The 14,212-nt window shown below is 33.1% G+C and overlaps 1 protein-coding gene across 1 annotated transcript in view; it reads right to left on the minus strand.

Moving 5' to 3' along the window:
• Positions 1 to 14,212, minus strand: part of LOC129514464 (coiled-coil domain-containing protein 102B-like) — a 187,733-nt gene that overhangs the window by 98,349 nt on the left and 75,172 nt on the right. The window contains 1 exon segment of the mRNA XM_055333039.1: positions 8,796 to 9,005. Coding sequence (XP_055189014.1) covers positions 8,796 to 9,005 — 210 coding nt within the window.

The following is a 14,212-nucleotide window of genomic DNA, read 5'->3' on the forward strand; positions in this document are numbered from 1 at the left end:
ACTTTTCCTAAGGACAGCTGTTAAATTGTGTGTCTTGCCACCCTTAGAACCCCTATCTACACTGTGTGTGTCTGAAATATCGATTGACTATCTCAACATTTGTTCCAGATTTCTTCTAGTTTTCCCTCTTGTATTGCTAAACATCTACAATTCTTTGAATCTCTTACAGCGGGAGCTCCAGATAGGCCTTAGAGGATGAAAAGAAATGTGCTCAAGCAAGGCCTGAAATTGGAGCTGATCTCAGAGTGGGAAGAGTGGCAGTAAGAAACTATAGAGTTGGCAGGCCCAGGCATAGGGTGGCTTCTATCCCCATCTTTTAGGTAAGGTAGAGTGATCATGGAGGCAGGGATGGAACTGTGTCACAGAAAGCTGTCCCTTCCTGATACCTTCTCCGAGGAACCCATTTAGTTAGACCTGTTCTGTGGTGATCCAACAGGGGTCATTCCTATACATCAAGTGTGGAGTTTACTTCCAAGTCCTAAGTCATCGGATTCCTTGTATTACATACTTATGTTATTTATGTGTTTTTTGATACTTAAAACCAAACTCTGACTTCAGCAAATGTTTGTTGAATTAATCAACAAACACATTAAAGAGTAAGTGTTACCTGACTTTAAATGAATTTTTTAACATATAATAAATACCTTTCACCTTTTATAAAATTATGTCTTAATATTCTTCTTCTGATGGGATGAATTGCACCATTTGAACACTCATATTGCTTCATCACAGAAAACACTGAAAACCTTTTTATCTAGTTTTGAAAAAAAAAAGCTGATACTTCCTTTACAATCATTAAAAGTAAAAAAAAACTGAAATAAACTTTTTCTTATAATGAATGACATGCTAATAAGCAAAAAGTGGATAAGACAAATCTAATATAAAGAATGAAAAAGGCATTCCTCATATGGTGCAAGTTAAGCTAATAAGCAGTGACTCATTCAAATATAAAATCAGAAAATATTAAAACTCAGAAAATTATCTGGAGGGTAGGACAGATATGGGCTTTAAAATTTTGTGAATCTAAATTTTTTCTTTTTTTTTCCTGCTTGTATACAGAGCCAAAGGACATAGTTCTAATTACGAAATGCTCATTAATATGAGTAAAAAACATTCCAGCTACGGCCACCCAAATTGTGCCAAATAAACAGTTTCTTTGGGAGAAATTGAATTAATTCTATCTGGCTTAAGGTAGGATAATTAATTTTAACTGGCTTAAGGTAAAATTATTCTTGTAATACAGACTCAGCCAGCTAATTATTCCTCCATATGCTACTGTTCCCCTACACCTGCCTCACGTTGGCACAGCAGACCTTTCACATTTCCCTACTCTTTCCCCATGTTGTCAAGGACATGCCACCAAAACAACCATCAACTAGCCTTCAGCACAGAGAACCAGAGTTTCCAGCATTAGTGAAATAGACTCTTGTGGTATTTATTTAAATTAACTATGAATTGAAAAAAGCGTTCTCAAAAGTAACTTGATATTGTCATTAACAAAAGATATTTACCCTAATCACTACAGTTACACACACACACACACACACACACACACACACACACACTATTCAATAATGCAAAATCAGAAATAACCTAAAATCATTTAAAGGGGATTATAATATATTTTGAAAACGCTGTGTGTTGACTTGTAGTTTTCCAAGTTTTAGTGGACATAAAAATCATTGTTTTTTGTTTTTTGAGATTTTGGCTGAATCTATCAATATTTTATTTTTATTTATTGGCTGTTAAAATAATTTTTTAATTTTCATTCAAATTCCAGTTAACATACAGCATAATATTAGTTTCAAGTGTACAATATGGTGATTCAACACTTCACTAGAACACCTGTCACTCATCACAAGTGCACTCCTTAATCCCCATCCCCTATTTTACCCATCCCCTACAACCTCCCCTCTGTTAACCATCAGTTTGTTCCCTGTAGTTGAGTCTCTTTCTTGGTTTGCCTCTCTATATCCTTTTTTTCCCCTTTTGCTCATTTGTTTTGTTTCCTAAATTCCACATATAAGTGAAATCATATGGCATTTCTTTCCCTGACTGATTTATTTCACTTAGTATAATCATCTCTAGCTCCTTCCATATCACTGCAAATGGCAAGATTTCATTTTTTATGCCTGAGTAATATTCTATTATATATATAATCATGATAAATATTATATATAAAATTATCATGTGTGTGTATATATATGTACACACTTATATATGTGTATATATAGAGAGAGAAAGAACCACATTTTCCTTATCCATTCATCAGTCTAATGGATACCTAGCTACTTTTTAAAAATATATACATTGCTACTTCCCAAGTTACATGTCTATTAACTTGGAATTTTCATTTTAGGAAAGCACCCTATTTGGTACAGTAGGACCATGATCCAACTTCAGGAAACATTGCTTTAAGAGGTTAGAACATCTAATCTATTTTTGAATTCCTTCTCTCTACCATGTGAATTCTACTGAACATACATGGAATATGGAATAACAGAATACTAGCAAAGGAACTGAACGTGAAATGTGAACGTGATTTGTAATTTAATTGACTTCCTATTCATGTTACACTAAAATAGGGCCACCTTCACACACACACACACATACACATACACACACACACGTGGAACTATGAAAATTAAGTCAAAGTTGGTTAAAAAGCAAAGAGATGATTATTGTTAGTTACTGATGTATTGATGCTTCCTTTCCTCTGTTTTTCTAGAATTTAGAGAGAATTAGAAAGGCTGCCAAATGCTGTGGGGATTTAAATACCATTAAATTAAGCAAAATAAAATGATAGGGAAACAAAGTGATGGGCAGTAGCAGAGGAATATGAAATGAAAAATCTCTCAATTATGTCAACAACCATATTAAATTTAACTGCATGAATTAAAAAGAAATAAATCCAGCAAGTGGAAAGAGTACGCTAAGCTGTATCAAAAGCCAACAGCTATTTTAGTGAAAATAAACTGAAACTCTAAAGAAACAGTACATTGTCCTCATGAACCCAAATTAGTGCTTTTATTTAAACCTAGTGGCTAAATTTTGGAAAACATAATAGGATAATGGCATTTTGGTGCTGGAAGAATCTCAGCTATTTATTCCAGACTCTTTTCTTAAAAATGAGGAAACTAAAGGACAAAGAGTATTATTTGGTCTGAAATATTGAGCACAGACCAGAATAGGAGTTTATTCTTTCATCCTCTAACATCAGGCCCCGTTTTCCTGTTACAGATGTGTTCAGTCACACATTTAGTGGTTACCACTTTCCCTGATTACTAATACAGATGCTCTTTGGAGTCTCTTTTGTAAAGGCACCAACCTATGGGTTTTTCCCTCATCTTATAATTTTATTTTTAATTTGAATTTTTGCTTTAGTCTTAAAGAAGTATTAAAACCATAGTGTTTTGTCATTTTAAGTAAGAAACTAAATATTATGTCTTTATCATTGCTTTAAATCAAGCTAATATAAATCAACCGATAACAGCTATGTGAACTGCCAATCATTTTGCAATAATATAGTGGATTATTAGTAGCATGCTAGGCACATCAAACAGAAAATGATATAATTTCATATCTGAATGTCACAATTTATAATACAAAATTTCATGAAGTTTCTAAATCTGCAAAATATAAGTGACCTAAATGTCAAAATTTGTCTCTTGGTTTTAATTGGCTATCAGACAAAATATCATTAATCTGCTATACAGAAAAGAGATTTTGAAGGATATTATAAGCCTCCAACAGCCTTATAGACCTATTGCCCTCTAACATAGAATTAATAGGAAAGTAGAAGAATTAAATATTTAATTAAATGAAATTTAAATAATGAAAATGGAACATAAATTCATTTATTTATATATCTAGCACATATTTATGGAGGTGCGCCAAACACTGTAGTAGTTGAGATTTACTATTCATAATTTTAATTTAATAAATTTAATTTTATTTAATAAGCTATGATTGCATTTGTGAAAAAGTGAAACCCCACCCAGTGATAATATATCCCTAGAAATAAGGATTCATATATACAAAATCTTACCTTCTCTCTGGTGGAGAATCACAAAACAGAAAAAATAAAATTCCTATTTTAGAGTTTATTTATAAAAAAATCAACTCATTGTATGTATGTGCATGTACATTTGTGTGCATGCAGGCATATGTGTGTTTAAGGGTGAGTGAGGGCAGTCATATTATATTAGAGAAAGTGTCACCCTATTGTGCAGTATATTGATTTATTTCAATCCCACGGGAACTCTCAGTGGATACCTCTTTATGACATTCATAAACGGTACTTAAGAGTCTGTCTCTGGTAATTTCAGAAATTCCTGGGGAAAAGAACATTGTTCTGCTCAACCCATTCAATCCCATTCACTTTTGTTAAAATGTATACAAAATCAGGATGCATTTCTAATTTTTATGAAATAGCTAAATTATCAATTCATAATGACATCCACAGGTAGCTTAGTGTTTTGCCTCAAAGAAAAATGAATTATTTTCATTTTTATACACAAAATACATTTCACATATGAAAGGGTTAAAAATTTCCATATATCAAAAATAATCACTATGTCAAAAATTAAAATTTCTGGGTATGTACCTTGGAAAGCAAGCAACATAAGAATAGTTAAAAGAAAACATGAAATGACCCTATCTAATTACATTATTCGGTATTTAAATTATTACTATTTTATAACAGTATAAGAATAGGTATTATTTTTATTCTTAAATTATTCAAAAATTTTATGAGCAAAGAAGGTTTTGAAAGAGAAATAGTGAATGCAGAAAAGTTAACAAATCCATAGGTTTACCTGCTAAACATCTGAATGAAAATAAAATATTTCTAAGGGTAAAGTTACTAAACAAAATAAATGTGATGTCATTCCTATTCAAGGAATGGACACTATCAGAAAAGTAAATTCATTAGGAATTGACTTTGATGGCCTTTCCACTTTTAGACTAATTCATCATTTTCCTGAGACACATCAATTACCACTCTGTCACATTAACTTTCTGAAAATGACCAATTGTGTGACCTGAAGGAAGGAGTTCAGTTGCCAGAATGACTTAAGAAAACAAACCTCCAAAAAACTTCATGAGAGGCATGTTGACTAGTTCATGGGGCTTTACCCAGTAGAACACTGACAGCTTTATCCAATAACTTTTCACTTCAAGAAGTCTTATTTGGAATGGAGAATACATACACTGCATAACAATAGAGTTAATTAAAGCTTTCTAAGTACAAAAATCTGTCACTTGATAAAGGAAATAAAGTAAATCATCATTGATAGGACAGGAATCATATCTAGGAAAGTGGTTGGGAATTATGATTCTAATTTTCTCCATTACAGCAAAACAAGGGCATATTTTGATAAATATTAGTTTATCTGTGTTTGTTCCCAGTTTATTTTGTTGTCTTCTCTATCATGGGCACAAACCTCACTTTTCCCTTCCTTGTCCCTCATTTGTCTTCTTTTTTCCTCTCTTCTCTCCTCTTCTCTCTGTCCTCCTAAAAGTTCCTGGAAGTGAACAAAGGAAGGAAGGAAGGTGGAAGTAAAACCTCAGAAAGAGATCAGAATTCATGAAGTCCTTAAAGCTTTGTTTTCTTTTTCTTTTCACCACCCCTTTGTGAAGATGTCCTTTTCTTAATCACACAATTTACCAAGTTGTCTCAGAACTTCCTTCTCCCTGTATCTCTCATAGGCATGGTCCCACCTCTCAAGTATTCTTACTGATTAGTAATTTTCTAATCTATTAATTAAAAGTTCAGGTGCATGCTGCTGTATGTTTAATTGTAAAAGATTGATGCACACATAGCTTTAACATAGGACATAAAAGCAACAACAAGATGGAGATTCGTGTGATGCAATCATTCATGCTAAGGAGAATCTTTGTCCTTAAATTAATAGTGTACTTTACACTATTTTTTTAAGATTTTATTTTATTTTATTTTATTTTATATTTGAGCGTGTGTGTGTGTGTGTGTGTGTGTGAGTGTGTGCAGGGGAAGGGTTGTGAAACAGCAGGAGAATCAGACTCTGTAGGGAGCCTGGCACAGGGCTTGATCTCAGCACCCTGAGACAGTGACCTGAGCAGAAGGCAGATGCTTAACTGACTGAGCCATCCAGGTGCCGCAATAGTGCCATTTAAAATGAAAATTTAAAAATCTATTCCCTATAATATGAAAGCCAAATATATGCAAAATATAGCACTATATATTTCAAATATGTATGTGAAATTCTTCCCTTCTTGTATAAATAAGGATTTATTTTTAAAAAGTCATTGAACAATGAGAACATTAAAGTTCAAGAAATTAACACAATTTATTGATATGGAGATTTCTGTGAATAGCAGGCAATTCCGTGTCTGTCACAGATACTTGTTAAATGTGATTGGATATAAAGATAACACAGTAAGAGACTTTACACCTCTTTTAGAGACTGATAATTGAGTAGTTACTGTTTTGGCACTTATATGTCAGCACCTCTATATAAGTGTTACTTATATATAGAACTTATTTTCACATAAGTATATGGTGCTTCTATATGGTAATTATATACCTATATACACAGAATACTCCTATGTGATATTTGTATGTGTAATTATATACATATAAATAGCTTTTATTTAAAAAATATTAAAACTACAATTTGGCTTCATGTTATAATAAAATCTACAGTATTCTCTGGACTTAGGCATATTTGCAGCTTTGATTCATTTGGTGTTTGGGGACATTTGAATCTCAATCCCAGTGGGGGTCTCTGTGGAACGAAGGATTTTGACCTGCAGCTGCACTATGATAAGTAATTATTTTGGTTCAAGGGTAAGTCTGAATCCTAATGAAGAGCATTGGAATCACCAACACCTCTTCCTGGTCATCAAGACAATTGATGTTTTCTGACTTATGAACACATAAGTTCTGACTATGAACACACTGGTTTGGTCAGGCCTTCCAGAATCTTCTCAGTTTCCAACTTCTGTTTAGTTCTAAGCTGAAGAACTACACTTGTCCCAAAGAGACCAGGTCTGGCCCCTGTGCCCTATTGACAGGACATGCCAATTGATGTATATGCCAGTTCCAAAGAGTCCCCATTCAACCCTCATATTTCTTAACTGACATATTTTAAGTTATAATATTTTGATGTAACTAGATAGGAATCAAAATGAAATTGAATGAGTTATTCCATCCATATTCTCATTCTATTTTATTAGCCTCATCATAATGTCCTACTGATAATAATTTATGTGTTTATCTCCCCATATAGACTTTAAGCCCATGTTGGGCAGGGATAATGATTCATTAATCTTCACATCACCCAGCTTCTACTGCAGTAAGTGATACAGAGTGTAATAGAAAAACTTGTTCTGTTCCAGTGACTCAAATGCAAACAGGTATTTTGATGATCAAAACTTGTTTCATAATTGAAATAATTCTGTTCTTCCACAAGTAGAAATCTGTATAAAAACATCTCTACAGATTTATCAGTTGTATATGTTAGAATCAAATATACTATTATGGCTGGTTTCTGAATCCATATAATAGAAAATTATGATTGCTGACTATAATATTTCATTTTAGATATCTGTACTGCCAAGTCACAGAACACCAATGCAATTGAATCTTGCATATGCAATTAATCCCTAGAATCACAAAGAATAAAGAAAAGTGATATGGAATTCAATTTTTCTGGCCATTTAGCTTTTTAGGGCTCATATGAGTATGAACTACTTATATAATTAAAAAAATATGAGCTTATCAAACACACTTTTAATTCACTGTTAACAAGATAGAGTGAAATAATAGAATTGTGCATTAAGATACTATACATACTTTATTTTTAAAAATATTTTATTTATTCATGAGAGACACACACACAGAGAGAGAGAGAGAGAGAGAGAGAGGCAGAGACACAGGCAGAGGGAGCAGTAGGTTCCATGCGAGAAGCTTGATCTGAACTCGATCCCAGGTCTCCAGGATCACACCCTGGGCCGAAAGTGGCATTAAACCGCTGAGGCACCCGGGCTGCCCACTATACGTACTTTAATGGAAGAAATAGAAACAAGATGTAAATGTTTTTCAGCATGTTGACAATAAAACACACAAATTGCACCATTAAGAGATTATTTTTAAAATCTAAAAGCTATTTATTTTTAAAAATCCCATCTATGCAGTAATGATGTCTATTGGCTTTAGGATAAAACAATTGCAATTTGAAGTTCTCAAAGTCAGATTCTGAATTTAATTCTAGTTTTCGTATTTGTTCTATAGGCTATAAAAGGTATTTGCAATATGAGGCACTTGAAATGACTCAAAAATAATTTTTCTGAGACTAGAAAAGAACCAGAGGAGTAAACTTCCACTGAATTGAATTGTTTATGCAGATACTATCGCTGCTTACAAATGCTTATTAGACAGTTGTTCAAACTAATCGAGAAATATACTTACTGAGAAATAAGATCAATTGCTTGAAAAATACTGAGACAAAACTATAAAAGGAAACAAAAACCACAAAGGTCCATCCCTTCACTTTTTTCTTCCTTTTGGAAAAGCTTGGAACTGTCAAGTTTGTCGTATTGTAACATTTTCATACAAAACTGGTTACACTCTGTTTTCATATTCATGAACAATGTTATTCTACCTCACAATGAGAAAGAGAGCAAGCTATCAGATGTTAAATAGAAAGGAAATGTTCAGATTTGGAGGTGGGTGGAAGTGAAGGCAGATCTACTGAGCACCAGGGAGGCACGTATAGTGAGTGAGAACATTTGCTTCCAAGGAGGACCAGTACCTTGCTTTTCCCCTGCAGTTCAATTTGTGACGTCTTGAAATCCGGACCTTGAGAGTTTGAACTTAATCTAGTTTTCCTATCCAGGAGCTCTTCCATTTCTTTCACCTGGGCCTTTAGCCTTCTATTTTCTTTTTCCAGTCCTTGTTTTTCTGTTTCAAGCATTTCCCTCTTGTCCCACTCTGAGATATTTTCAGCCTGCAATCTCTCTAGCTAAACAAAGAAAACACAGAGAGGCAACATGTAGCATTGGTAACTGCTAAAAGGCAAGGCACCCTGCAAAACAAAAACAAAAACAAAAACAAAAACAAAAACAACCCACTATGGAAGGTTCACAGATACATACATTTATATAATTTTTAAAAAGAAAACTGGATTTGTCTGAAAAGTTGTGAACAACACAAAGGTCCTAAGACCAGGCCATGCCTTAGATAAACATACCTTTCCTCTTGGTTCATGAGACTATTTCTATAACCATATAGCCCATATTTGTCAAATAAGTATGTCAAGTGAAAAGCAATGGTACTCTGCGAACAATTTCCACTTAAATGATGAACATTTATCAATTGAGAAGGCACAAAATAATTTCTTGGGCAATTCTGGTTGCATGGATATACTTAATGTATTCATTCGCTGGTTTATGTATTTATTTACTATACCGTTCAAGTTCCACATATTATGTTAGTCACTGAGAACAAAGACAAGTGAATGTAACAGAATATTATACATTCCATAATTGGAATACCATAAAATATAGTCACACACACAGTGAGTGAGTGGTTAATTGGATTTCCAGGGAATAAAGGTTGGCCACCATGGCCAGGGGGCCAAATCTGACTCATCTATTATTTTAATAGATCCCATAATATTGGTGTTATTTTAATGGTTAAAAAAAGAGAATACTCTTATACATATATTAACATTATATAAAATTAAAATTTCAATGTCACAAATAAAGTTGTATTGGAATGCAGCTGCATTCATTTGTTTACATCTTGCTTATATGACTGTTCTTACACTAACAGTGACAGAGTTGAACTGCTGGGATAGAGACTGTTGGGATAGAGGCTGTATGACCAGCAAAGTCTCAATTACTATTTAGCCTCCTACAGACAAAGTTTGTTTACCTCTACTTCCGCCCCATGGTTCCTAACCAAGGTTACACATGAGATTCTCTTGGGGAGATGTTTATAATTACCAGTGACTAGAATCCACCTCTAGAAGTTTTGATTTAATGGATTTAGTTTAATTTCTATGTCTCCCTGGGTCAGTTTTTATTTCTAACATTTTTATATTTAGATTTTAAAGAGGCAATAGCAAATGGGTTTATATTATGCAGTTTTATTGTGTTTAAATGTTTGCTCATTATAGTGAGATTGAATTACATTGGTCTGTTATGATTATTTTTTCTTACTCAGGATATTGTAAGCAGAAATGATTAGTAGCTCTTTTAGCTCTAAATTCTAATCCTGAGCTCTGAATTCTAACCTTGACTTCACCATTGATTCGGTGGGTAAGCTCAGACTGGTAACTTCATCTCCCCAGTAAGAAACAATTTATTCTCCAATGTGACAGAGGTTGTGAAAAGTGAAGTTAATTAAATTGACAGGAAAACACTTTGCATAGCAATATTCTACTTAGAGAAGAAACACTGTGGTAATATAATTTGGGAAAAATAATTATATAGGTATTTCTCCGATATATTTGGGCATACAGATATCCAAATGTCAAGGTAATTTTATGGCATAGATCTGTATGGTGAAGCCATTCTTTCCAGTAAATAAGCAAGTAGAACCTAGTCCTGTTTCTGTCACTTTCTCATTGGCTGATTCCGAACAAAATGTTTCCTCTTTCTGTTCCTGTTTTTAAATAAAATTGAGAACACCAGACCCACCAAATTTGTGGAATTATAGGGACCAAATAAAGTCAATTATTCAAAATGCCTTGCAAACTATGTAACATGTTTAAAATATGAGACATGTTAAACAGTTAAGGATAAAAATTGGAAATTATCTATTTTTACATAGTTGTTTCAAATGGCCTGACTGCAAAGTGTTGATTAGTATTAGACTATTACAAAGTATTTTTCAATGACATTTTAAATTCTAAAAGAGAAATCAACTGAATCAAAAGCAACTTAAAATGTTAAGACATTAAAAAAAAGGAAAAATATTAGATTTCAAAATATCTTTGGAAATGGATTTTGGCTAAAAAATTTCTAAAATCTGTTTTCTCATATACATGAAATTGTACCATTATTGTAGAAAATATTATGTTTCCAAATCAGAGAAGCTCTCGCTTCTAAAATGCAGGAAACAAAAATTACATTCTTGGAACTAGATCTTGTTTATCAATTAAATATAATAAACTAAGGTATGTTATTTTATTTTCAAAGATTTATTTTAGAGAGAGGGTGAGAGAGAGAGGGTGCATATGAGCAAGGGAGGAGGGGCAGGAGGAGAGAGAGAATCTCTGCTGAGCGAGAGGTGTCTGATGTGGGGCTTGCTCCTAGGACTCTCAGAGCATGACCTGAGTCGAAATCAAGTCAGACACTCAACTGACTGAGCCACCCAGGCACCTCAAAGTTCACATTTCAGATGATGTGGTTTAACATGTGGGGTATCTATTTGGGGATATGAGGTGAAAATAGTATTTCAAAATCCAATTACCAACATGTCACTTTTTTAATTATTAAGATTAATGCTTAAACATTTTGACTATCATCACATCACTTATCAGAATGAAAATAATAAAGCTATAACAAAAAGTCATTAACTTGGTGATAAAAAATTAATTTTAGGAAAATATATGTATTTCTGGCCAAGGACAAATACGCTATGTCAAGGCTTTGTAAAATTTTAGGCATTTAAAAGAAATTGCTAAAGTCAATTTTATACCTGATAACAGATAACAGGTAGAACTAAGGTCTTACAGTCTCTTCAATAAATGGTGCTGGGAAAATTGGACATCCACATGCAGAAGAATGAAACTGGACCACTCTCTTGCACCATACACAAAGATAAACTCAAAATAGATGAAAGATCTAAATGTGAGACAAGATCCCATCAAAATCCCAGAGGAGAACTCAGGCAACACCCTTTTTGAACTTGGCCACAGTAACCAGAGAAGGACAAACAGTGTATGTTCTCATTCATTTGGGGAATATGAATAATAGTGAAAGGGAATATAAGGGAATGGAGAAGAAATGTGTGAGAAATATCAGAAAGGGAGACAGAACATAAAGACTTCTAACTCTGGGAAATGAACTAGGGGTGGTGGAGGGGGAGGAGGGCGGGGAGTGGGGGTGAATGGGTGACGGGCACTGAGGGGTACACTTGACGGGATGAGCACTGGGTGTTATTCTGTATGTTGGTAAATTGAACACCAATAAAAATTAATTTATAAAAAAAAAGAACTAAGGTCTTAAATAAGTAACAGATAATTTTAATGAATAAACTCCAAATCTTTGAAAAAATAATTTATAAAAAGTAATAATTATAACAGTTGTAACAGAAATCTTAAATAATGATGTCTTATTATTTTCTATTTGTAGTTTATTGACACAGCAATTATTTCATAAATTTATGTATACACCACACAGCAAAAAAGTAAAGGTACTGTAGAAATTGGAACATCATAACTATAAAAGTTTTATTTCTTTTCTCATTTTATAAAATTTTTTATCGGGTTATTCTTTCCCAAGAATCATATGAAAATCTACTACGTTAAAAGACATTCAACTGAGAGGTGTATGGGTGGCTCAGTCAGTAAGCGTCAGATTCTTGACTTCCACTCAGGTCATGATTTCAGGGTTGTGAAATCCATCAGGCTCACACTCCGTGGGAAATTTGTTCAATATTCTCTCTCTCTCTGCCCCTCCCCCAGCTCATGTGTTCATGCTTCCTCTCTCCAAAATTAATAAATAAATCTTAAAAAAAAAAGGCATTCAACTGAATGCAAGTTAAAAAGAAAATAAAAATCAGGTGCTACTTTAAGCTTCCAGAATTTATTGTAAGCAATTTTAATAGTAATATCAAATTGAAATGGAGTTCCATTAATTTGCTTTTAGTGATCAAGAGAAAATCCTAAAATATTCTAATTCTAACTCTACTATACTATGAATTTTAACTAATAGTGGGTACTATTGTTAATTAAATTTCATGTAATATGGGAATTATTGAAAAAAATGTTTTCTAAAATTTTTAATGTAAAAAATATATTATCCTAAGAGTAATCAGTAAAATATTTGTTGAGTTAATGATTTCCAATATTATGCATATTAAATATTGTGAAAAATATGTAAACACCCAAATAACTATTCAGGTGTTTAACAAATATTATTACCTCTTACATAAGAAGCTTGGAATATTCTATTGACAAAATATAAATAAATATATAGGTATAGATTGGGCAGAGACTCATGAAGGATGAAACTTCCTGAGTGCGATGAGAAACATCTGCAATAAATTAAGCAATCAGAGGTTACTTAGAGGAATAATATGTAAGCTGAAACCTGAAGTTTAAGAAGGAAGAAACAGAATCAAGGCAAGAATGTTCCAGTAAAGGAAGCAGGAAATGGGTTTGAACATTATTAAGAGCCAAGAGTTCTATCATGAAATATTAGGTGTGGGATAGAGTACAATATGAAATCTAGACAAGCAGGCAGTGGTTCTTGAAAGTAAGTGTGAACATAAGAATCATTTGAGTTGCTTGTGGAAATAATATTGTGATATTGTAATATTGTGATTATCCCTAAAGATAGAATATGGGGCCATCTCTAAACATTTTAATCTGCTCACCTGATGTTATTGCTGCTTGTTATTGAGAGAACATCAAAGATTCTAATCAGTATAATACTAGAATGCAAGTTTATGAAACCAGAGCTGTGCCATTTTGTTCATCGGCCTGGGACCTAACACATGCTATGGAAGTGATCTACAAATACTGTTGAAGGAAGAAGAAAGTGCACAATGGTAGTCTAGGAAACAGCCTTCCTATATTTCAATTAGACAAAAAGCAAAATTAAGAAAGCATCCTGGAAGGGCCAGTTATTTAGCTTACTATGCCTAACACCAGTAGGATTTCTCAGATTTACTCTTAACTCACTGATCTTGGCATAGCTCCACTGCATTTTGTGGCAGGTGAATGCAGTGATGTAGAGAGAAGACTTCCAGTAAAATGACCTACAGTTGAATCCCAATTCCTTTACCCTGAAAGCCTCCATTTTTCATTTATAAAATATAGAAAATATTTCCTAGAGCCTAGTCTTATGAGGCAGAAATTATATTATTTATATTTATTCTAAACTCAGTATTTCATGTTTGTTTTCTAAAGGAAAAAAAAACATATCAACAGCTGAATCAAATACCAACAGATGAAAATAGTATATTCATTTTTTATATTTTTATCAAGATGACAAT

This window comes from Nyctereutes procyonoides, unplaced genomic scaffold, assembly GCF_905146905.1.
Source record: "Nyctereutes procyonoides isolate TBG_1078 unplaced genomic scaffold, NYPRO_anot_genome, whole genome shotgun sequence".
In the NCBI taxonomy this organism is placed as follows: Eukaryota; Metazoa; Chordata; class Mammalia; order Carnivora; family Canidae; genus Nyctereutes; species Nyctereutes procyonoides.